The sequence below is a fragment of the Salminus brasiliensis genome, chromosome 17 (genome assembly GCF_030463535.1).
Source record: "Salminus brasiliensis chromosome 17, fSalBra1.hap2, whole genome shotgun sequence".
Lineage (NCBI taxonomy): Eukaryota > Metazoa > Chordata > Actinopteri > Characiformes > Bryconidae > Salminus > Salminus brasiliensis.
Genome location: NC_132894.1, coordinates 8,579,191 through 8,601,479, shown reverse-complemented (window position 1 = coordinate 8,601,479; position 22,289 = coordinate 8,579,191). Strand labels below are relative to the sequence as shown.

General features: G+C 42.3%; 1 protein-coding gene across 2 annotated transcripts in view; it reads left to right on the top strand.

Annotated features, from left to right (window-relative positions):
* cpamd8 (C3 and PZP like alpha-2-macroglobulin domain containing 8) overlaps window positions 1–22,289 on the top strand; it is a 44,821-nt gene that overhangs the window by 9,108 nt on the left and 13,424 nt on the right. Inside the window, exons 10-35 of one of the 2 annotated variants that reach the window (XM_072660765.1) lie at window positions 48–156; window positions 970–1,197; window positions 2,254–2,424; window positions 2,720–2,848; window positions 3,119–3,314; window positions 4,426–4,601; window positions 4,792–4,941; window positions 5,029–5,187; window positions 5,793–5,932; window positions 6,092–6,154; window positions 6,263–6,494; window positions 7,675–7,828; window positions 9,467–9,606; window positions 9,902–9,953; window positions 10,182–10,480; window positions 11,466–11,691; window positions 11,957–12,133; window positions 12,248–12,329; window positions 15,880–16,036; window positions 16,197–16,271; window positions 18,313–18,478; window positions 18,777–18,863; window positions 20,354–20,490; window positions 20,582–20,737; window positions 21,097–21,159; window positions 22,008–22,258. In XM_072660765.1, the coding sequence (XP_072516866.1) occupies window positions 48–156; window positions 970–1,197; window positions 2,254–2,424; window positions 2,720–2,848; window positions 3,119–3,314; window positions 4,426–4,601; window positions 4,792–4,941; window positions 5,029–5,187; window positions 5,793–5,932; window positions 6,092–6,154; window positions 6,263–6,494; window positions 7,675–7,828; window positions 9,467–9,606; window positions 9,902–9,953; window positions 10,182–10,480; window positions 11,466–11,691; window positions 11,957–12,133; window positions 12,248–12,329; window positions 15,880–16,036; window positions 16,197–16,271; window positions 18,313–18,478; window positions 18,777–18,863; window positions 20,354–20,490; window positions 20,582–20,737; window positions 21,097–21,159; window positions 22,008–22,258 (3,975 nt within the window). Of the gene's footprint in view, window positions 1–47; window positions 157–969; window positions 1,198–2,253; window positions 2,425–2,719; window positions 2,849–3,118; window positions 3,315–4,425; window positions 4,602–4,791; window positions 4,942–5,028; window positions 5,188–5,792; window positions 5,933–6,091; window positions 6,155–6,262; window positions 6,495–7,674; window positions 7,829–9,466; window positions 9,607–9,901; window positions 9,954–10,181; window positions 10,481–11,465; window positions 11,692–11,956; window positions 12,134–12,247; window positions 12,330–15,879; window positions 16,037–16,196; window positions 16,272–18,312; window positions 18,479–18,776; window positions 18,864–20,353; window positions 20,491–20,581; window positions 20,738–21,096; window positions 21,160–22,007; window positions 22,259–22,289 lie in introns of those variants that run through there. The other variant, XM_072660766.1, reaches the window with a different exon arrangement.

The following is a 22,289-nucleotide window of genomic DNA, read 5'->3' as shown; positions in this document are numbered from 1 at the left end:
AGATATCCCAATTAAGATCATTATGTTAACAAGCAATTCTCTGTTAGGTATACGTTTGGCAAGCCAGTGACTGGCAAGTTAACGGTAAACATGACAGTAAATGGAGTTGGATACTACCGGCATGAAGTGGGTCATCCTGTGGTGAAGACAATGGATGTGAGTACAGAGAAAAATGAAATAAGTTTTTTTTTAATTATCAAAAGCTTCAGTTTCAAGTATCTGAAGAAAAGGTAATGCACTCTATTTGAATATATAAAGAAAGTATGAATAAATAGTACATGTCCAAATGTTTGTGGCGACCCATTCTAATGAATGCAGACAAGCCAGATGAGTTTTGGAAATGAGTGCCTTGGACTGATTAGGAACTGCATTTTACAAAAAGAACACCTTACCAACTGTAATACTTAGGGGTGGATCTATCATGCATTGGGGTTGTGTTGCAGCCAGTGTCAATGTAGGGGTGGAGGGTTGAGTATTTTCCACATAAGACTGGCCAATTATGAAAGCAAATGTCAAACCAGTTGGCAAACAGCTGATGCTGAAAAGAGGACGGTTGATCCAAAATATACCCTAAGCGTTTCATGCTAAAGTTTAGGTTTGGATACATTTTAAATGTTTTTGTTATTTTAACATAACATAGTAAAATGGGAGGTGAGTCTTATTGGCTTTTCCAGCAAAGTCAAATCTTCACTAATTATCAACATTATCAATATTTTGTCTGATACAGATTAAACCACAGGTCATGAGTATCTGTCAGCATTATTGACCAGTCTATATACAATCGTTATTGTAATCTATTATTTCTATTATTCATTAGCATATGAAATAACGGCTTGAATCTCGCAGTGACCACTGTGTTAAAACAAAAACACAAGAAAATTGTTTAGAGAAGAAAGTAAATATTTAGAAGTAGGTAAACATCAACGTCTTACTGTCTCTTTAACCTTCCCTCATGCTGTTTCACTTTAGATCAAAGGATCGGCCACCTTCAGTCTCTGTGTGAAGGACATGATGCCTCTGGATGTCACTGATCACTTCCGCGGAACAGTAAACATGTGGGTGTCAGTGAGCAGTGTGGATGGGGGGCGACAGACCATGTTCGATGACTCCACACCAGTCCACAAGCAGCTCATCGACATCAAGTACTCCAAGGACACACGCAAGCAATTCAAACCTGGTTTGCCTTATAAGGGGAAGGTGAGCGAGTGTGTCTAATATGTATTGGAATATGTTGTGTAATGACATATTAATAAGCTGGAAATAACATTGTAACTGCAGCTTGATCACAGTAGTAAATCTTATGTAAATACACATGTACCAGCTTCTCTTTTGATTCATGTAATTACACAAGTGTCTCTCAATAGCTGGAACAGCCTATTCTATCTTATAGCGTTCATACATGTGTTATAACATGAGGGTACTTGTAAGTGCATATGCCACTGCTTTCCCTACGAAAGCTATTACAGAGATACACTTGAGTCAAAACTAATGTTGATACACATTTAGATCTGTACTACTATAATGTACCTGTAACAGTGAAGTCATCGTTACATTACATTGTTACATTGTTGTAACATGGACAATTCATGTGTAACTACACTATTATTAGAGACACTTGTAAAACCTCTCTTTATCCTTTGAATTAAACAGGATTTCTTTGTGTTTTTAAAACTGATATACACTATATGTCCACATGTGGACCCCCTTTTTAATGATAATACAGTAAGCTAAACAACTTGTCTGGTTCCCATAGAGAAGTATTGTCAATATAATAGGACTCTCTGGAGCAGATAAAAATGAACCTGTTGGCACCATGCCTAATGGCAGGCATGGGCTAGAGGGTCATAAGGCCCTCCAGCATTGAGCTGTGGAGCAGTGGAACTGTGTTCTGTAGAGCAGTTCAGGCTGAAATATACAGTAATAATCGATATACAGATTATTATATCTATATCTATAATATATAATAATCTTGTAATCAATTTACAAGGTGGTCATGGTTAAGTAGGGTCATAGTTATGACATTACAACCGTGATTCATTTAGAGTAGATGTTTTTGCAGCCTAGTTTCCATACTCTACTGGCTAGAGAGGGGACAGTATGTTTTGAAGCGTTCACATAGTACACCACACACTTTTGTTTTTAAAAAGAATTAAAGTTTGTTTTTGAATGATTGGTGCCTTTGTTTTGCTGTAAGAAAGTGAGAACTTGCATCAGTCAAACATCTAACCACTGCTTTTGTTATGTACCTCCCAGATAGAGGTGATGTATCCTAACGGGAGCCCTGCGGATGGTGTCCAGGTCCGTGTAAAAGCTGAACTCACCCCGAAGGACAACGTCTATACCAGTGAGCTGATCTCCCAAAATGGGGAGGCAGCTTTCGAGATCCCATCCATCCCCACTGCTGCCCAGTACGTCTGGCTGGAGGTCAGTGGGAAGGTCATGTCTCTGGCTAGAGACTGAGGGAACACCTGCAGCTCTGCCCAGAATTTGACCTAGATCCTGTTAAATCAGGGATATGGCTGCCTCTTTTAAAGACATTGACTGGTAGAGGAATAGATTGTTGACAAGATAGACTGTATCTCAGTGTTGTTCCCAGTTTTTAGAAGTAAAAGCTCCAACCAAAGACTCCATCAGAAATGTCTCATGAATTGAATGCTGAATATTTGTCTTTGCACACTTTGTCTAACCTTTGGACTGTTTCTTTTTATGTTACTTGCAGACCAAAGTGATAGCCATTGATGGAAACCCAGCAGGGGATCAGTATCTGCCCAGTTATCTGTCTATCAGCAGCTGGTACTCTCCCAGCAAGTGTCATTTACAGCTTCAGAGCCCCATTGCTCCACTCATAGTAAGATCCTTACACAAAGTCTCAGTGTTAATCATGTCTCTTTATGTTACATCAACATTACATTCCACTATTTAGTCAAGAGTCTTGCCCAATAACTCCCATTGGTTTAGTGTGGCTTGCTTGCCTAGGCCGGGAATCAAACCCTAGTCTGCCACAGGGAGGGCAGTGCTGTTTCCTACTACGCTACACCAACTACTGCTTTAATAATTTGACTGATTTAGACATGCATGCTTTTTTGTCATACATTTTATGATCAAAATGTTTCTGTAGATTGGGCAGGAAGCTGAGGTGATGCTCAAGTCCACTTGCCCCTGCAACTTCACCCTGCACTATGAGATTACCTCTCGTGGAAATATTGTCCAGTCAGGCCACAGGCATCCCAACAGCACCGCCCAACGCAGCAGGAGAGCAACAGTAACCTTTGACAAGAACATTCACACCACTCCTCAGCCCCCACTACACTCTGGTTAGTATATTAACAGAGAACTCGTGTTGGCCCTAGGACTGGGGCATTAGACTTAAATTAGTATTGTAAAAGTCAACAAAATGACTACCTTCAGTTATGTTTGCTCAACTGACATGTGACGTGGCAATTTGTGGCATGCAGAAATAATTTCTATGCATGCAATGCTGTGAAAGTTTTTGTCTTTTCCCATTTTATTCTATATTTGCATATTTGTCACATTTAAATGTTTTAGATGATGCTGCTAGCCATCGTCAGCCAGAACCTGAGAGAGCACAATTGACCATGCTCTCTCTGGGTGGGTAGGTGGTACTCTTTTCCGACATCATTCCCATTGTGATGTTGGACAGTGCAGGCGACTCTTAGCTGATGTATCACAAAACACCAACATGGTTAAAATAACATAAACATTAAAAATGTATCCAAACCTAAACTTTAGCATGCAACTTTTGAAGTGAATTTTGGATCAATCTTCTTTTCAGCTCCTGCATTTTGACAAATGGTTTTACATTTGCACCCAGGATTTGCTGGTATTTTGTGGAATCCTGGTATTTTGTGGAAACCTTCCACCCCTACACTCCTACAAACCTGGCTATGTCACTGGCTGCAACATAACCCTAATGCATGATAGACCCCCCTAAAAACCTAACTGCGCTTGAACATGAACTGACAGGCGCATACTCTCCTTCAGGATTTTCTGATCGAGAATTCATGGTTCCATCAATTATGAAGTTGTCCAGGTCTTGCAGAAGCAGAGACTATCACACTACCACCACCATGTTTGACTGTTTGTATAATGTTCTTATGGTGGAATGCAGTGTTAGCTTTATGTCAGATGTCTTAAATGGTCAGCAGTGGTTTGCGTCTTGCAGCTGTCCCATAACATCACAGTTGTTGTGGTTTGAAATGAGAGTGTGATGTATTAAACATACAGCTGACATGATGCTAGCCTGACAGCTATTAGACTAAAGTAATTAGTAGATACGTTATCCTCATATCTGCAGTACATTGTACAAGAAGTGTTTGTTTGATTTTGGTCCAAACCAAACACAAGGGAAGGTTGCTCATTAAGTCTTGTCTCTCCACCCTTTGCATTGGTTGGCTGCTGATCCAGGTTCAGAGGAAGCCACAGCTCAGGACGAGTCAGACAGCTGTGTGTCTGTGCTGCGCTTCCCCATCACTGCTGCCATGGCGCCCCTCAGTCGCTTGCTGGTCTACTACGTGCGTGAGAATGGAGAGGGAGTGACTGACAGCCTGCAAATCCCAGTGCTGCCCCGCTTTGAGAACCAGGTCTGTCTCCTTCTTATCCTAACATCTCTTGTCCTTGCATCTTTACATTTGTAGCTTTGCAGCAATCTAACATATCTGGCTCAAATAGTCAGTAGCTTGATTTCTTTTATTTGGGTTAGAACTAAACTCTACAGGGTGTTTATTCTTTCTGACTCTGCTGCTGCTAACACAAGCTCATGCTGTCCTCTAGGTGTCGGTTTCTATGTCCACCAATGAGTCAATGCCAGGCAGTCCAGTCAGCCTTTATGTCAGAGGGGAGAAGGGCTCATGTGTGTGTGTGGCCACTGTGGACAAGAGCATGTACCTCCTCAAACCTGGCTTCCAGCTCACCCCTGAAAAGGTCCCGCCTAGATTAATTAATAGTTTTTTAGATGTAATATTTACAGGAATTTTAGTCTGTAATTCAGTTTTGGTTGATATCCCGCAGGTGTTCAAGGAACTCGCTGATTTTGATGTCTCTGATGCTTTCGGTGTGCCTAAAGATGATGGACATTTTTGGTGGCCCGGGTTGTCGTCACGGCGGCGGCGCTCGTCTGTGTTCCCGTGGCACTGGGACATCACCAAGGATGCTCGCTTTGCTTTCACAGTGAGTTTGTGGGCTGCACTATGTTTTGAAAATTGCTGGAAACCGGTCATATAGCCTGTCTGTTGTCCCTGATGATACTTGTCAGATATGGCTGTAATACTGCATTTATATCTTAAGAATTACATCCTGACGTTTTTGTGCAAACACACCCTGTTTTGACCAGGAAGGACCATCAGCTATGGGTTTCGCTCAATTCTTATTGGTGTAGCATGGTGTTAGATGCCACTGTTGATCCTCTAATACAAGCCCCTACAATAGGCTTGTGGGTTCAGTATCCACTAAACTGTTACTGTTGAGCAAGGCCTTTACAATAGGGTTGTGGGTTTAATACCCTGGTGCCCTAAGCTGCCATAACAAGCAAGGCCCTTAACCCTCTCTTTTATTGTACTATACAAGTACAAATTAAAAGCAAATTATAAAATGTTATAATTACAACTACACAAGGATGCCTGACATACGTTAGGTGGTCTGAATTGCTAAAACAACAAGTAGCCCTATGTCTTTAGGCCAAAACCAGTTATGAGCTGAAGCTGATTTGCAACATAACTTACTTAGGATCATTTTTTAACAAGTCTGTTAATCAGTTGTGTGTCTGTATGTTGCAGGAGACTGGCTTGGTGGTGATGACAGACATGGTGAGGCTGAACCACAGGCAGACTGGAGGCATGTACACAGACGAGGCTGTGCCTGCCTTCCAGCCTCACACCTCCACCCAGGCAGCCATGCACTCCCGCTCAACAGCTCGGTACTCAAACCCGCCAAACTTGGTCAACTTAGTTAGTTATCGGGTTTAGTAGGTGTAGTTGGGACACCCCTGCTTCAGTGGTTTAGCCAGTATTTGAGGGACATAATGGCGTATGAACAAGTTAACTGATTATTTGAATTTTTTGTTTCCTTTTTACAGGGCAATCAAGCACAAACGCACTTTCTTCCCAGAGACGTGGATATGGCACTGCCTCAGTGTGAGGTACCAAAAACGTGATTTTGCTGTAATATATGAACTTTTTATATGCAGGCATGTTTGTTCTAGACATTATGTACCTAGCCCTTATTGCTTATCTCATACCTTCGACAGCAACATAACCGGAGAAGCCGAGTTGCGATTGGACGTCCCAGATTCCATCACCACCTGGGTGACGGAGGCAGTTGGTTTATCAGAGGATAAAGGGCTGGGCCTGGCGAAGCCTGCAGAACTGCGCACATTTAAGCCTTTCTTTGTTGATTTCACCTTGCCATACAGTGTGATCCGTGGAGAGCAGACCAAAGTCCCTCTCACTGTCTACAACTACCTCCCCACCTGCACAGAGGTGAGAGAAAAGACGTAGTGTAAGAAAAAAGAAGACGCGTAAGAGTAAGAACAAGTATCTGATTTTTTTTAAAAGAATGCTTCCATGACAACAAACACCACAGCCAGTGTCAATTACCGTTATGTTACTCAAGGCAAAATCCAATTAACTGTCCATGATCCAAAGCCTCTGAATTGAACCTCATCTGTGAAACATGATGGTAGGGGTGTCAGGGTTCATCCAGCCACTTGACATGGGTTAGCTGCTCGTATAAATAAGCGAGCACACTGTTCAGTTTAGGCAGAGTACAAAACTGTTAGTAATGGGCAAAGGATGCGTTTTGATTGATGTCCGAAAAGACATGATAATAGGGTACAGGGCAAAGGAAAGCGGTAGGGAAGGTGTATCGACAATGGACCTCTAGCACATTGAGTGTATCCCTATGGGCCACTGATGCCAGAGGGGAAAGATGACTTCGGTCAGTGGTACAGAGCAATCACCCTGCCACAGTGGACCAGTTAACCTCTCTTTTAATGGTCATAATATTCTGATATGACTGTGTATGTTATACAGTGTCAGAAACCACATGCAGTAAGCAGGTATATTTGACATTCTTTACTCAGCATAGTTAAGAACGATGGGAACGATGCTAAATGGTGGGATAAAAGCTTCCATTGCTTGTTAACTAGAATAGCCTTGTAGCTTTAGTTCAAAACTGTAGAAAAGAACTAAAGACACCAAACATGTCAAGACCAGAAGATTACATTTGTAGTAACTATGGCAGCATTGGCTATAAAGTTGAAGTGCAAGGTTTTAGTGTTCTGCAAAGCAAGCTAACACTGGCTCTGTTTCGAGTAGACTACATCCGTACTCTTGTTTTAGGGTCTGATATTTATGTACTGTGGCATGTGGATGCGGAGCAACAAAAAGAACTGCTACGCGTTTATTTCATTACAGAGGCAGAATTCTTAAGGGACTATGGGAGGCCATGAGTCAGGCAGCATGGAAAATGAGCAATGCGCCTCCAATTCCCCAAAATCCTTTATGAGCCTTCAGGAAGTCACGCTACATGAGCGCTAGAAAGTGAGAGCGAGTGAACGGAGATATGATGCAATTTTATGTGCTGAGAGTTCCATTCACAGTGCATCCTGTGTGATGGAAGAACAAGCTGACTTACAGTGTTGCTGGTCATTCTCCGCAGGTCCATGTGAAGGTATCTGTGCCTAAAGGGATCAAGTTTGTGGGTCACACAGGGAAGCACCATTTGACTCGGAAGAAGTGTGTGGCCCCTGGGGAGGCAGCGCCCACCTTCATAGTACTGTCCTTTACGGAGCTGGTTACTGCGAACATCACAGGTTAGAACTTTAGCTGTTTCAGGGTGGTGCCACTTGAAGCATGGAGTTCTTTAGCACAGCTAATGTTGGCTGTGTAACACCATACTACTACACTATATGTGCAAATGTTTGTGGACTCCCCTTCTAATGAATGCATTTAGCTACTTTCAGTTGCACCCATTGCTGACACAGATGTACAAATGCACACAGACACAGCTTGGCTAGTCCCTGTTGAGATGTATGGCCAGTAGAATTGCTAGTAGAGTAGAATAGCATTGAGCATTCAGCTGTGGAGCAGTGGAACTGTGTACTCTGAAATGATGGTGCTCCATCCAATAGTTTTAGGATAAGTTGGGTTGGGGCTGAGATTGGCTGGTGATCATTCAATAAGCTGACTTAGCTGAGTGTACTTCCTCAGCTAAACCACTGACTGGTAAAATCTCGTTTTGCCATTTGCCTTTTTATTAGATGCTCATTTTTATTACATACTAAAAAATACCATAACATGTCATTAAGATGCCAAGAATGACTTTTGATTTTTTGTATGTATTAGTCAGTTGCTTGCTCAGTAGTCAATCCTATGCAAAGCTATGCACTTCCTAAGGGTTGCTGCTGGAGGAGGCTCACTTCAATAGCCTTCATGAGTCTCTGGCGTCACCCCCACTGTGGGTGACCCAGGGCTGACCCCACCATCATAACAAAACTAGTTGAAAGAGAGACTGCGTGTGTCTGTGTCATAGGGTGCAAGTGAGTATGCATGTGTTCCTTCTTAGATGAACTTAGTGGAGTTGGACTTAGGTCTAGGGGTGGGCAATATGATATGACATGTTTGTTATTGTGATACACAGTGTACTTTTCTGAGCGTATTGTGGATATTGTTAGTGCCTAAAGGACACCAACGTACCCAGGTCTCTTCAACATGCAATAAAATGGTCAAACTTAGTCCAAAACAGAAATTGTGACCACACATATGTGAATACTTAATTTCTAACAGATACCAAATCCTTACATGATTTCACAACTTCAGCAAGCATATTACACATACTTTCACAGAGCACTAATGCCATGGCTTTTATGTAATGGCCCCTGCTGAAAATGACCCCAGTGCATTTGAGGGCAGCACACAATAGCCGAGAAAAGTACATCCTGGGGACAAAGCTGGTGGTCAGTGGGGGGGCGGGGTAAGGGAAGCCGTCTTCTCCGTGGCTCCCAGTGGCATGTGGATGAATTTGCGGGTCAGTGCTGGTCAATGAGCCCCCCCATGGCTCTGTCCTAGTCTCCCTGAGCCCCGGTCATTCCCTCTCACTACACACACACAAAGAGACTGCGCTGGCATATGGCCATCTTGCCAAAGACCCATGCGTGTGTGTGTACTTCACACATCCTTCGCACACACATCCCAACCAATCAGGGTTGATGAAGATGAGCAGGGTTTTTGTATAGCGTAAATGGCACCATTATGTGGCACGGTCATTGTATTTGCGTAGCCTCTTTTATCCATTTACAGTAAGTCAGGGGCTTATGTAACTGAAGTTTGCTAAAAATGGATTGCCATTCCAGTCAGTTTTTTTACATAGTGTACAGAGTGTAACCCAGTGACCTGCCAATAGGCCCTGTATGGTGGCTAATGAAACTTACTGCGGTTTGTTTTGGTGACAGCTCGCGCTGTTGCATACAGTGAGCCAAGCTGCTGCTCTGACGGCCTGCAGCCCAGTAAAGCAGTCAAAGTGAACGAAGAGCAGGAAGAGCGTAGGAGCCCTGCAGGGATGGACTATGTCCGCAGAAGTGTGCTAGTAGAGGTATGAGATGCATGCTTTTCTAGTCTGCTGTGTTACCTTAATGCATTGGTCATCCACCCTGTCCCTGTCTTTTCACACTTACTCCAGTTAATTCATGTTACAGAAGTGCTTTAGAAATGATAGTGTCTAAGATTGAATGCTTCTGTAGTGTATGAGTTACTATTGATACTGTTAATACCCATACCCTAACCATAACCTTCTTAGCATGTCATGTGCAGAAGGTAGAGGGGGTCATCTAAGGCTACGGCAGTTTGCTGAAGCTGAAGTTTGTCCATCAATGTTTGTATTTCTTTAGCCTGAAGGTCTGCCCAGAGAGTATACATACAGCGTCTTCTTCTGTCCAAATGGTGAGGCAATCTCGTTTAACTCTTTAAACCCTGTACATAACATCTTACAATCAGTTCCATAGACCCTAAACTAGAACCCTGTGGGATTTCAATTAATAGTTCACAAAAGTTTCTGCATTATGATTAATAACAGAATTGTAAACCAAGATTTCAAAAGGTTGATACACCTACATAAATGCCTACCACACCTACATGGTTTGGATTTCTAAATCTTAAACTTTATTGCAGAAAGAATCCATATCTCCACACCTAATAAGTATGAATACCAGTATGTGAAGAAGCCATCAAAGGTCACACACATACAAGTATCAGTAAAGACCCACAACGACGCCCATATCGCTCTGGCGCCCAGCGCCCACGACAGCACTGAGATGGTGGAGGTGGTGCTGGGTGGCAGGCAGAACTCCCGCTCTTGGATCTCAGTGGGGAAGATGGGTGAGCCTGTGGCTACTGTCCCCACACCTAACATCCTGTCCTGGGACGAGTTCCGTAGCTTCTGGATCAGCTGGAGGGGAGGTGGTGTGCAGGTAGGAACTTCTTCCTTGATGTGTTGTTTGCTTGGTATTTAAAACACAGGTATTTGGATGGGTGGTTAGGTGGGTGGTTGGATGGACTGAGGGAGAAATGAATGAGCCAAAAATAGAATAATCAGTTGTGTTGGGTTGGCTGAGGCCTGGTTGTGGGCACTGGATTTAGGAATACTGGCCTGGAGCCATAGGATTTCTGGGTGAACGTTCCCTGGCGCTTGAGCAAAAGGAGCTTCTCTGACTGTGTGTATGTGTGTGTATTGGATTGTCCTGGCACACTAGCTTGGCACCCAGGCTGGGTTTTTAATGGTCTACTTGTGTGGGGTCGTACTTGGTTGGCTGATGTCACTGTGAAGACTCAGTGATCCATGGCCAATGCCTTGCTCACACTGGCGACCAGGATTCATGTCCGTTATTGGACCCACACTGCTCACACTCGTCAGGGGCAATTAAACTCAATATGTAACACATAGCCACCTTTGTTTACGTATAGCCAGAGGTGTATTGGGAAATTTAGTGACCTGTTTGCATAGTAGTTAGGTGACATTGGTTCCTCGTAGACTGTAGCGGAAGCTCCAAATCGCTTCTTGGTATACTTAAGGTGAAGGGACTAGATTTTGCCAAGGCTTGGCTACTGCTTTTTTTTACAAGAGCACAGCGCTCGTAAACTGCCTTATTTATCAAACTGCTTTTTAAAGAGAACTTAATTGGCTTCCAGTGCGTTATTATTAAATTAAAGTAGAGTCATGTTTGCTTCATTTCCTCTGAATGAGGCCATGCATGTTTCTAACCTCGGGAGGAACTAATTGCCTCTTAATTTTGCCAGGATGTAACCGATGTGAAAAATCTGGAACGCATTGTGTTGAGAGGCTTTTAGGGGCTCAGATTAGAACAAATAAAAAACAACTGCATAGTTTCTATCTAGGCCCATTTGTTTCCAGTGTTACCACACCAGTGTAACATCAGCCTGTCTCTAATCTGATAGGTGGGTTATGGCTTGGAGCCATCTACTGAGTCGCTGATCCTGCAGTGGGCAGGGCCACTGCCAGCTCAGGTACACCACATTGGTTTCTCTACGGGCTGGGGCTCAGTTGGGGAGTTCAAGATATGGCGCAAAGAAGATGCAGATGAGAACCACAATGAGGCCTTCACGCTGGGAGTCCCACACAATGTGGTACCAGGCTCAGAGAGAGCCACTGCTTCTATGATTGGTAAGAAGGTCTCATTTCTACCACTGGTTCTCAGTATAAACCAGTATTCATTTAGTACCACTGAAGTACCACTGTCCTGCACATGGAATCTCCTTGCACTCAGCACACCTGATTTAACTGCACATACTCTCTAAGGAATAAGCTCTTCCTGAGGACAGCTGGTATGTTACAGCAGGGACAACACTACATAACAAGCACATGGTTTAGGGGTTTAAATCCAGTAATATTCCAGCGTACTGTTGTTTTTTGCCCGATTGTGTCTCAGGTGATGTCATGGGTCCTACCCTCAATAATCTGGACAAACTTCTACGTCTACCCTTTGGTTGCGGAGAGCAGAACATGATCCATTTTGCCCCAAATGTCTTTGTGCTGAAGTATCTGCAGAAAACCCGTCAGCTCAACCCAGAGGTGAAGTCAGAAGCCACTGACTACCTTCTGCAAGGTACTGTCATGAGATTTGAGCATGATGTCAACTTTATATACGTCAAAGCAGTAGATTAGACTTGTACTGAACTGCCTGTGGTGTTACCATTAAACTCTCAATGTTCCCTAATAGGATATCAGAGACAGTTGACATATAAGAGGCAGGATGGCTCCTACAGTGCCTTCGGAGAGAGGGACTCTTCTGGAAGCATGTGGTAAGTTTCTCACAACAGGAAAACTCCCTTGACATGCAGTTATCTTTCATCAGCTTTGCCTTCTGTGTGTCTGCTGTCCCCGCAGCGTTGCCTATAGGCACATATCAGTAATATGCTTTTTTATGGAGTCAGTAATGTGCTTTTTTTATGGAGCCATGAATTGTTAAAGCCAGCATTAACTAGACTCATGAGTCCTAATAAGCAACCCAACTCCAGTTATTTGACTCCAGTCATTTGGGGCCTGATTTATGTAGTTTGGGGAATTCCTTCCGATAGTTGAGAATAGATGCCTTTAGCCCCCCTGTAGCTAGCTATAGTGTTCTTTCCTTGTGCTGTCAGACATGTGGGAGCCTGTACAGGAAAGGAGAATTAGCTTTGGCTATTCACAAGGATAAAAGTAGGGCACATCTTGTTCGAAGCAATTAGCCTCTTGATCCTCTGCAAACTGGCAAAACACCATGCTCAATTTTCCATCGCCACACATGACACATGTTCACTTGGGAAACATGCATTACGAAGCCTTTTGACTTGGAGAAGAACTTAATTCTGTGGCATTACTGTGGCATTACCTTCAAAGCTGTTGGCACAGAGCCCTTTGCAAGAGTTGAACAGTTTATTAATCCATCAAAAAAATGTGTTTATATGTCTGAACAGCCCTACTTTTGTTTCCGCTCCAGAGTTAATCATTAGCACACATAATTTAAGGCCAGGTTAACTGCAGCCTTAGCGCTGGGTTAATACATCCCAGCTTTGGCCAGGCAATGGGAGAGGAAATTGCAGCTCCTAATGAAAAGATTGGCCATAATAACACAAGTGAGTATTTAATGTCTCTATCAGTGTTTTGGTGCCCGGGTGATGTGAGATTCTTCAGTACTAGTCTGGACTGATGGAAATAGCACTTATTGAGCTGGAATTGAGCACAAGCAATTAATCAGAGAGTGTTCCTTGTCAGTGTCTGGAGGGCAGGCTTTAGGAGCGTGTAGCAGAGTATTAGCATGCCTTTGAGAGTGAAGAAAAGTTGTTTGTGTCCTGTGCAGGACCTAGCAACCCATCCTCTGGCACCATCCACATACCTGCCACGTCTGGATCCAATGAGAGACACATGTGGCAGTAACCTGTGTAATTCCCCCAATAATCCAAATCGTTGCCCCATAATCTTGTAAGTTACTTGCCGGGTTTGCAGGAAGGAGGAACAGTCTATTTGTCACATCCTTGAGCTGTGATTTCACCTCACAAACCTGACAAGAAACATGTGTCACAAGTCACTTTTGATAACCTTAAATGTACTGAACTGTTACCACAGTCTTGCAGTATTTTTTCACTTTACAATATTGATTTCATAGGAGACTGTAGCATGTAAATGAGTCATCAACCAGTCATCCAGCTGTAAGCATCCTGAGTAAACACATTAAACACACTCTAACATTAAAGCATTAAAGTGCACTTATACACCACATAACTGCCAACACCATAATAATAAATTGGCTTATTGATGCTTGCTTGTTTTGATCAATAGGTTGATTTTGATCTCTTTAGATTTTTTTAGTATTCTGTAAGAGACAGCCAAGTAAAAAAAAAAACTTCTAATGAATGCATTCAGGGAATTTTAGTTGTACATATTGCTGGCACAAATGCACACACAAAGCTTGTCTGGTCCTTATAGAGAAGTACTACCAATAGAATAAGATATTCTGTAGCAAATAAACGTGAACCTTTTGCCACCATGCCTAATGCCAGGCACAGGTTAGAGGGGTAAAAAGCTCCTCAGAACTAAGCTGTGGAGCAGTGCAACTGTGCTCTCTGGAAGGATAGTGCTTTTTTGGGATGAGCTGGGAAGTCCTGACCATCCTGACTAAGGCTCTTGTTGCTAAATGCAATCGAATCCTCACAGCAGTGCTTCAGAATCTAGTAGAAAGTCTTTTTTGGACAGTACAGCAGCCCTTACAGTACTTTTGTCCACATACTGTAATTGCACATCCTCTACAGAGAACTAACTTCTAAAGTAAGACGAAGGCTTGTTTCCACAATGATCCAAGGATTGCTCATTCAAATCATGGGTCATGCTGCTTGCCATCAGCAGCCGGAGTCCAAGAGAGCACAATTGGCCTTGCTCTCTCAGGGGAGGGTTGATATTGATATTTCCTCCCTTCCTTACTACTAGTGTGATGTTGCACAGGTGTTTGTTAGCTGTTGAATCGGACCCGGGAAGTTGTACTAAGGAAAGTGGCTGGCACGTGACGTGAGACATGTACTAGTCCTCATGTGCTTCATCCTCGTAGTTTTGGGGTCATTGCTAATGATTGGGTGAGTTCACATGAACAGGAATGGGCAATTGGGTAGAAAATGGTGTACAATTCGAAATTAATTATATAAAATTCTATATTCCCCTACCTGTGTCACATGATTCAACGTAAGGTGCTCTTTAATACTCTTACAAAAGGCCTTAAATGTGAAGGTATAATTGCTGTTTATTTACTTAAGTCAACATGTTAAAAAAAAACATGAAAAAAACAAGTGTGTAATTGTGACCAGGGACATCCAAACTTTTGCATAAGACTGTATTCGATAAACAGAGTATCCCTCAGTAAACCCTCAGTATAAAATATCATCAATATTGTGCAGCCATACTTCTCCATCTATCATCTTGTGCATGTGCTGTGACAGTGTTCTGCCAAAGCCAACCTCAGCTTAGCTAATCACTGATCGGAAGACTTGAGCAAGCCTGAACTGAGGAAGCTGAGTCTGTCTCCTTCATTTCCTTGCCCTCTAAATCATGTTTACACTTCCTAGAGCCTCTCCCAAGGGCCAAGCCATTATAGCCTCTGACACAGTATTACTTAACATTATAAAAATTCCTTCAGGCCGGAGGCTCCAGCCCTGTTCCTCCTCTTGGGAGAAATAACATCCAGGGCCTGGATATCATACCCTTGTTAATGAGTGGGTGTTTGGCCTGTTCCTGTAGTAACAACCCAAATGGACGCTAGAAAAAAAAGGAGACTGTTTATTTACCGATCTCCCCTTTCACTGAAAAAGCAGCTTGCCTCATCGGTTGGCGGCTCCCAGAGGAATGCTGTCATGACATGCCATGTTGCAGTTAAAGTAAATCGGCGCAGGGTTTGCGTGCTGGAATGGGGAGAGGTCGGGATGACTTATGGAGGTGGGAGCACTTGCTGTGCTAAGCTCCTCACCATTGCCTTAAGCTGTTTCAGATTGTGCCTCTGAGCTCATCCTCACTTGCGTCATGAAGTGAAGTCAGGACGCCTTTTGGAGAGAAGGGTACTCCAGGATAGCTGTCAGTTGAAGTGTGGATTGGAATGCTGCTCTGATACGCTGGCATGCAGAAACATACTTGATACGGCATCGTGACATTCCGGATTTTCCAGATGGAACAGCTGCTGGTCCTGCAGCACTGATCTTCCCATTTATCTCCAAAACAGAACACTAAATGACATGTTGGAGAGCATCTTTAGCTAAATGTATGATCTGTGGTTGTACTGACCTTGATGGAGAGCATGCTACCTAGTTGCCTCATCATCCTTTTCTTCTGCAGGTTAACTGCATTTGTGCTGAAGTCATTTGCACAGTCTCGTGGTTTCATCTTTATTGACCCAGAGGAACTGCAGGCAGCCAAAGCCTGGCTGATCAGCCACCAAAGAGAGGAAGGCTCCTTCCCTGCTATGGGCAGGATACTCAACAAAGACCTGCAGGTATCTAAGTAGAGATGTCCACAGTTGTTGTGGAGCACATATTTGCAGTATTTGAGTAGCTGAAATCAGCTCAAGTGTAAACATTCATTTGAGGAAACCTTAGTATGGATGTTATCGCTTGTCACGGTGGTGAAAGTTAACCTGATTGTTTCTTTGAAAGGGTGGGATCCATGGAAAGATTTCATTGACGGCATATGTGGTGACGGCTCTCCTGGAGACTGGGATTTCAACTGAGGTGGGAGACCAATATCTTTGCCTATGGATTTTGTCCATACCTGAATATTCCCTTGTGCAGGTCTACACTTCCCTCAAGCACTCTTCCCACTTTAAATAACTCAGCAGGCACTTGGCACAGTCTTACCAACCTACTTAGGCAAATATTGCCGACTTGTGTTGAGTGCATTCCTGTTAGCTGAGAAGATGGATATTCTGGCTGGATATCAACAGTATTTCTTTCGGCTTTGCGACAGAAATCTAATATGGAACCCTGCTGTCCAAATCAAAAGATTTATGATGAAAGCATGCAATGGAATTTTTTGAAATTTTCACCCTGCCCACATTTCTTACTTAAATGTGAGACATGTCTACATGTTCTATATGTAGTGGTGCAGATTTGGTGGAGTGTACAGCTAATATGCTAACATTTACAGTACTGTGCTAAAGTTAAAGCAAACAATTTGCATTAAAAAGCTCCTTATCTGGGCAGTAAGTGTTTATTTGCTCTAATATTAGAACAAATAAAAATACCATTCATACAGAAATGAGTGGTTTTACATTACTGTGTTCATTAAATCATCTCCAAAGCTCTCCTGACGGGACTCTAGTACTATTTAGAATTCTCATCCAACACCTTGTTTGGTAGATCAGTGCTTAATGATGTTAAATCAAGTAAGCTGCTGAAATGGAACAAATCCACACTGGAAGCATCCAGGAGAAATCTGGAACCAAGCTTTGTTATTCTAACTAGCTCACAAGATACAATATATGTCCAAATGTTTGTGGACACCCTTTCTAATGAATGCATTCAGCTACCTTGGGTTGCACCAATTGCTGACACATTACATTTACATTTAATGCATTTAGCAGATGCTCTTATCCAGAGGGACTTACAAAAGTGCTTTGCTATTCACCCAAGAAAAAACTCAGCTAGTTTAAATAGACTAATAATTTAAAGATTTATTAAAAATTTTAAAATTTAAAAATACCTCTAAGTTTAGACATTACTAAACACAAGTCAGTAAGGTGACCACTCTACTATTCACAAGTATTCTCTAAAGAGGTGGGTCTTCAGTCTGCGTATGAAGACAGCGAGCGACTCTGCCGTTCGGACACCCAGGGGAAGCTTGTACCACCACTTTGGTGCCAGGACAGAAAAAAGCCTGGACGCTTGTCTTCTGTGGATTTTGAGGGATGGCGGGTCAAGCCGAGCCATACTTGAAGCTCGAAGGGCTCTTGGTGCATATCGGCTTTTGACCATGCACACACACAGCTTGTCTAGTCCCTGTAGAGGAGCATTGCTCCTAGAACAGATAAGCATGAAACTGCCTAATGCCAGAAGTGGGCTAAAGTGGTATAAAGCCCCCCAGCATTGAAGTGTGGAGCAGTGGAACTGTGTTCTCTGGAATGATGGTGCCCCATCCAATGATACATAAGGTAGTAAACCCAAAACTAATCATATTTAGGCCATGCTCTTTCATATGGATGTATTTTTAAAATTCCAACCACAAAATGCCTTTATTCTGTGAGAGATTTGGGCTTGGGCAAGTTCCAGATCCTTCTCATCAATCCTTTGATGCATAAACGTGCCAGGCCTGCGAGATGTTCGGAATTTTGTCCTTCGAAGCGCAAAAGATATCACTGACTTAGCTTACTTCAAAGACCGAGTCCTTCAACTTTGAAATTGGCTTAATGATAAAATGACTGCACAGATTAGCATCAGTGACTGATCAGGGATTAGATCCATGAGAAAAAGGACATCTGGAAAAGATGAATGTCAGTGCACCAGTACCAAGCTGGCGCTGAAAGATTATTAGCAAGTGTCTACGTTTAGGGAGTGCTTTCATTATTTTTTTGCTTAATATTAATATGTTATCTGTCAACCCTTACAAAGTAGTATCATTAGTACAGTTCAGCTATACAGAAGATCACTAGACCGAACAAAAGTTCCCAGAACTTCTTGACTTTCTTCTCAGCTTGATTGAATCATAAGATTTCATAAGTAATAAGTCTTTACAGAATGTGTTATTTCCATAAAACAAATATATCTTTTTGGACAGGAGGAGAAGCTAGCTGTGTCTAAGGCGAAGGATTTCCTAGAGAGTAACACATTCTCTGCTGACGACCCATACACCACAGCCCTCTCGGCATATGCCCTTGCTTTGCTGCGGAGCCACTATGCCCCCGTGGCCCTGCGACGTCTCAACCAAATGGCCATCACCCAAGGTATTCCAATAGCATGTGTGTGCTGGTATAAGTGGTCTTAATGTGAGTGTTTAAAAATTCTAAAAACAGTCTTAGAAGGTGCAGTCCAGTTGTTATGAATCCCATGTGCGTACATTTTATAAGGTAGATTTTATGAGCTGTCAGTTGGAGTTGTTTTAAGGGTCTTTATAAGCTGATGGAAGTGTTTTCACAGAAAATCACCAGGAAATCGCAGAAGTAGGGTAAATTGAATGAGATTTAGAATGCAACTAAAAATGATGTTTATTTGTACTCACTTTTATCCCCTGTGTGTGCACAGATGGCTTTACTCACTGGAGTCTCACTGGCAGCACTGTGGCTGATGAGGACACCTTCATGGGTTTTAATGATGGTCTTTCCCAATCAGGTATTAATCCAGCCATTAATCCCTGATTTTACCCTTTTAACGAAGAACATTACATACATACCCTTATGCTTGTAATGTCATTTATAATGTCAGTTAAGTATTAAGTGTGATAGCAACTAGATAGCGCAACATATTATTTTCTACATACTAAAACGTGTGTGCAGAGCTAATATTGCTTTTTTAAAAAAACTATTTCACTTTAAAAATGGCTATTTATTATTATTCATAATTATAATAATTATAATAACCATAATAATTATTGTTAGTGTTATATGAATACTATTTATAACAATTTATTTCTATATACCGCTTTTCAAAAACTTACAATAATCAGTACACAGAGTATCAGACATTAAAAAACACCATAATACAAACAGACATGGACGAGACATAAGGGAGGAGCACAAGGCCTGAGTCAGATTATATGTGTGAAGCGATATGTTTGTAAAATTAGATTTAAATATAGAATGAATTGGTGTTGAAGGAGAGTTCCAGAGTTGAGGAGCAAATCCAGAAAATTGATGGTTAGATGGAGGTAAGGTGAGTGCACCAGCTGTAGAAGACCTGAGAGTCTAGAGTTTGTGAATGGAGGAAAAGCTGATGCTAACTATAAAGGAGTTGCAGTAAGGGCTGTGGGACCAAATTAGGGGTGATTTGGAGCCATTAGGAATGAGTTCTGTTTTGTCACTATTTAACATGAGAAGGTTTGCTCAATATGGCCATCTAAAAATACTATGCTCAAACACTTTGTTGTCCATCAGCAAAACATACAGAGGAACTGCACTGCTTATGGACACATAGCTTTTATATTCCCCAAGGTCCTCCCAAAATCTCCAAATATAGTGAAATGGCATTTGTAGGATAAAATTAGACCATAATTAGTATAAATAGTGTTTGTTGTTATGTTGGATGAAATCAGTCACACACTCTGCCCTTTCTACACATTTTAAAACAGTATAAATATTTGTATATTGACTTATAGTAAAGAAATGAATTTCACAGTAAATCCTCACACAGTAATTTCACTCCTTACCAATCTAGCAGTGCTAAACTAGTGACTCACGGTTGATGAAGGGATGTGGATATGTCTGTGCTGTGCAGATATACATACATGCATTTACTAACTGAAGTGCAAAGAAACTCTGGGAGAATAAACAGTTCAGTATCTCTAGAATGATACTGCAAAATGACATTTTTTGTTCTGAACATTTGTCTAGCAGAGCAAGACTATATGACATCATGTCTACTCCCCATTAATGTTAGATTCTAATTGGTTACTTTTAACACGACTTTAATGTTGTTACAAGGAATTCTGTAATATTTCAGGCTAGATTTGTTACACAATTGAATTGGATTTGGTCCGTTTTTTTCTGATGTCCTGGTAACCACTTATGCTTGTTATTGGATTGATCTGATCTCTAATAGAAGTCACTGTTTTTAATGTGGACAGTCTGTAAACCCAGAACATGTTTTGTTTTTTTTCTCATCAGTGGTCTCAGCAGAGGTGGAGATGACAGCCTATGGTCTACTCACCTACACGCTGATGGGTGATGTAGCATCTGCTCTACCTGTAGTCAAATGGTTATCTCAACAAAGGAACGCGCTTGGTGGCTTCTCCTCAACTCAGGTAGCATACAGTGCGGACATCGTTTGCTTAATTCACTGATGATGACCAGGAACTCAAACTTTAAGGAACCTTTGAATTTCTAATGTTACAGGATACGTGTGTAGCCCTGCAAGCACTATCAGAATATGCCATCTTGTCCTATGTGGGAGGCGTGAATCTCACCATCTCTCTGGCCTCAACCAATCTGGACTTTCAGGAGACCTTTGAGCTTCAGCGGGATAATAAGAAGATTTTGCAGAAAGCTGTGGTAAAATAAATAAATAAATTCCTCATTCCCAAGCTGCCCACCCTGGTGAACCACCTCATTAGAGTGATGCCAGGATTTTTGATGTATTGTATTTATGGAGATGAAGTCCAGTGTTTGTTAGCAAAATTACTCTAGCATCTGAACTAAACACGCAAATTTCTGATGCCAAACATGTCTTGACTGATTGATTGTGTCTGGGGTAAGTGATTAATCATGCTTATTTGATTTACCACAAAACTACTACTTTAAATTGCATTAGAAGGTGGCTAGGCAAAGTTTATTTGCATCTGCCCAATTAATTGTGATTAGTAATTTCCATTCTCTCATCCTTGTTCTTCCCTTTCTCTTACCTCCCTTAGATACCTAGTATTCCCACAGGGTTGTTTGTGAGTGCCAAAGGAGAAGGCTGCTGTCTGATGCAGGTACGTCTATCTGTCCTCCTTCTTTGCTGGATTTATTATGTTCTCTCTCAAGCAGTGAATTCCTCCGGAGGGACATCCAGGTCCGTTTCCATGACTCATCCAGTGTTAAATGTCCACATTCCTGCATGGAAATTGCTGGGATCTGGTAAAACTTTGGCAAAAGTACTACAAAAGTATGTTCTTTTCCCAATTACTTACCCCCTGGATATGATGCTGTTTTTTTCCCTGTACCTTGTCTCCCCCCCCCCCCAAAACAAAAGGCTCATTCAGAGCAAAGCCCGAGAAAACAACATCTTGGCGTATTTCCCCAGCGCCCGGATGCTGTGTGTTGTGCTCAGGATGATTGTGATGAAAAATGGGAATCTTAGGAGCTCATTTCAGCTCTGGTGCCCACTATTAAAAAGGGAACTGTAAATAAAAGTTAGTTTATCACTTGTATTGTCTTAGAAACAGACATTAACTACCTAATGGATGTGCCTGAACTGCCTTCATTTCCAGGAGACCAAAAATATGGTGTAAAATTAGAATGCATATTCTTAGATTAACTAGGACATGCTTGTGTGTGATCTTTTCGGCCTGTCGTGCCTTAGGCTGAGAGGGAGGGTTTGTACTGCAGCCTTTAATCACACACAAGGGGACCACATGAAAGAAATTGTGGTTAGTGCTTACCACTTTGTGTGTGTGTGTTCATGTGTACGCATATGTGTAAAATCTGAGTGCACCATTTCCCATGACTTATAAAATCAGTATCAAAATCAGTATATATAATCAGTAAAATGTATATTCAGTGCATTAATACCAGTCCAACCACCAGGTACCAGTATCTTTCTCATTCTCTTTCTCTCCAGATCGATGTGACCTACAATGTTCCTGACCCAGTAGCTAAGCCGGCCTTCCAGCTGGTGGTGCAGCTGAAGGAACCCAGGCAGGAGCGTCACACTCCGCTCTCCTCCTCATGGCACTCGTCATCGCGCTCCCGCTCCCGTGCCGATAACCGTTCAGAGCTAAGTCGCACCCGCAGAGCCCCAGCCGATGATGAGGATCCCGCTGGCCACCAGGACCATCTGGACTACCGTGTCACCCTAGAAGCCTGTACCAGGTTTAGCACAGCACCTTGATCTTATTAATGT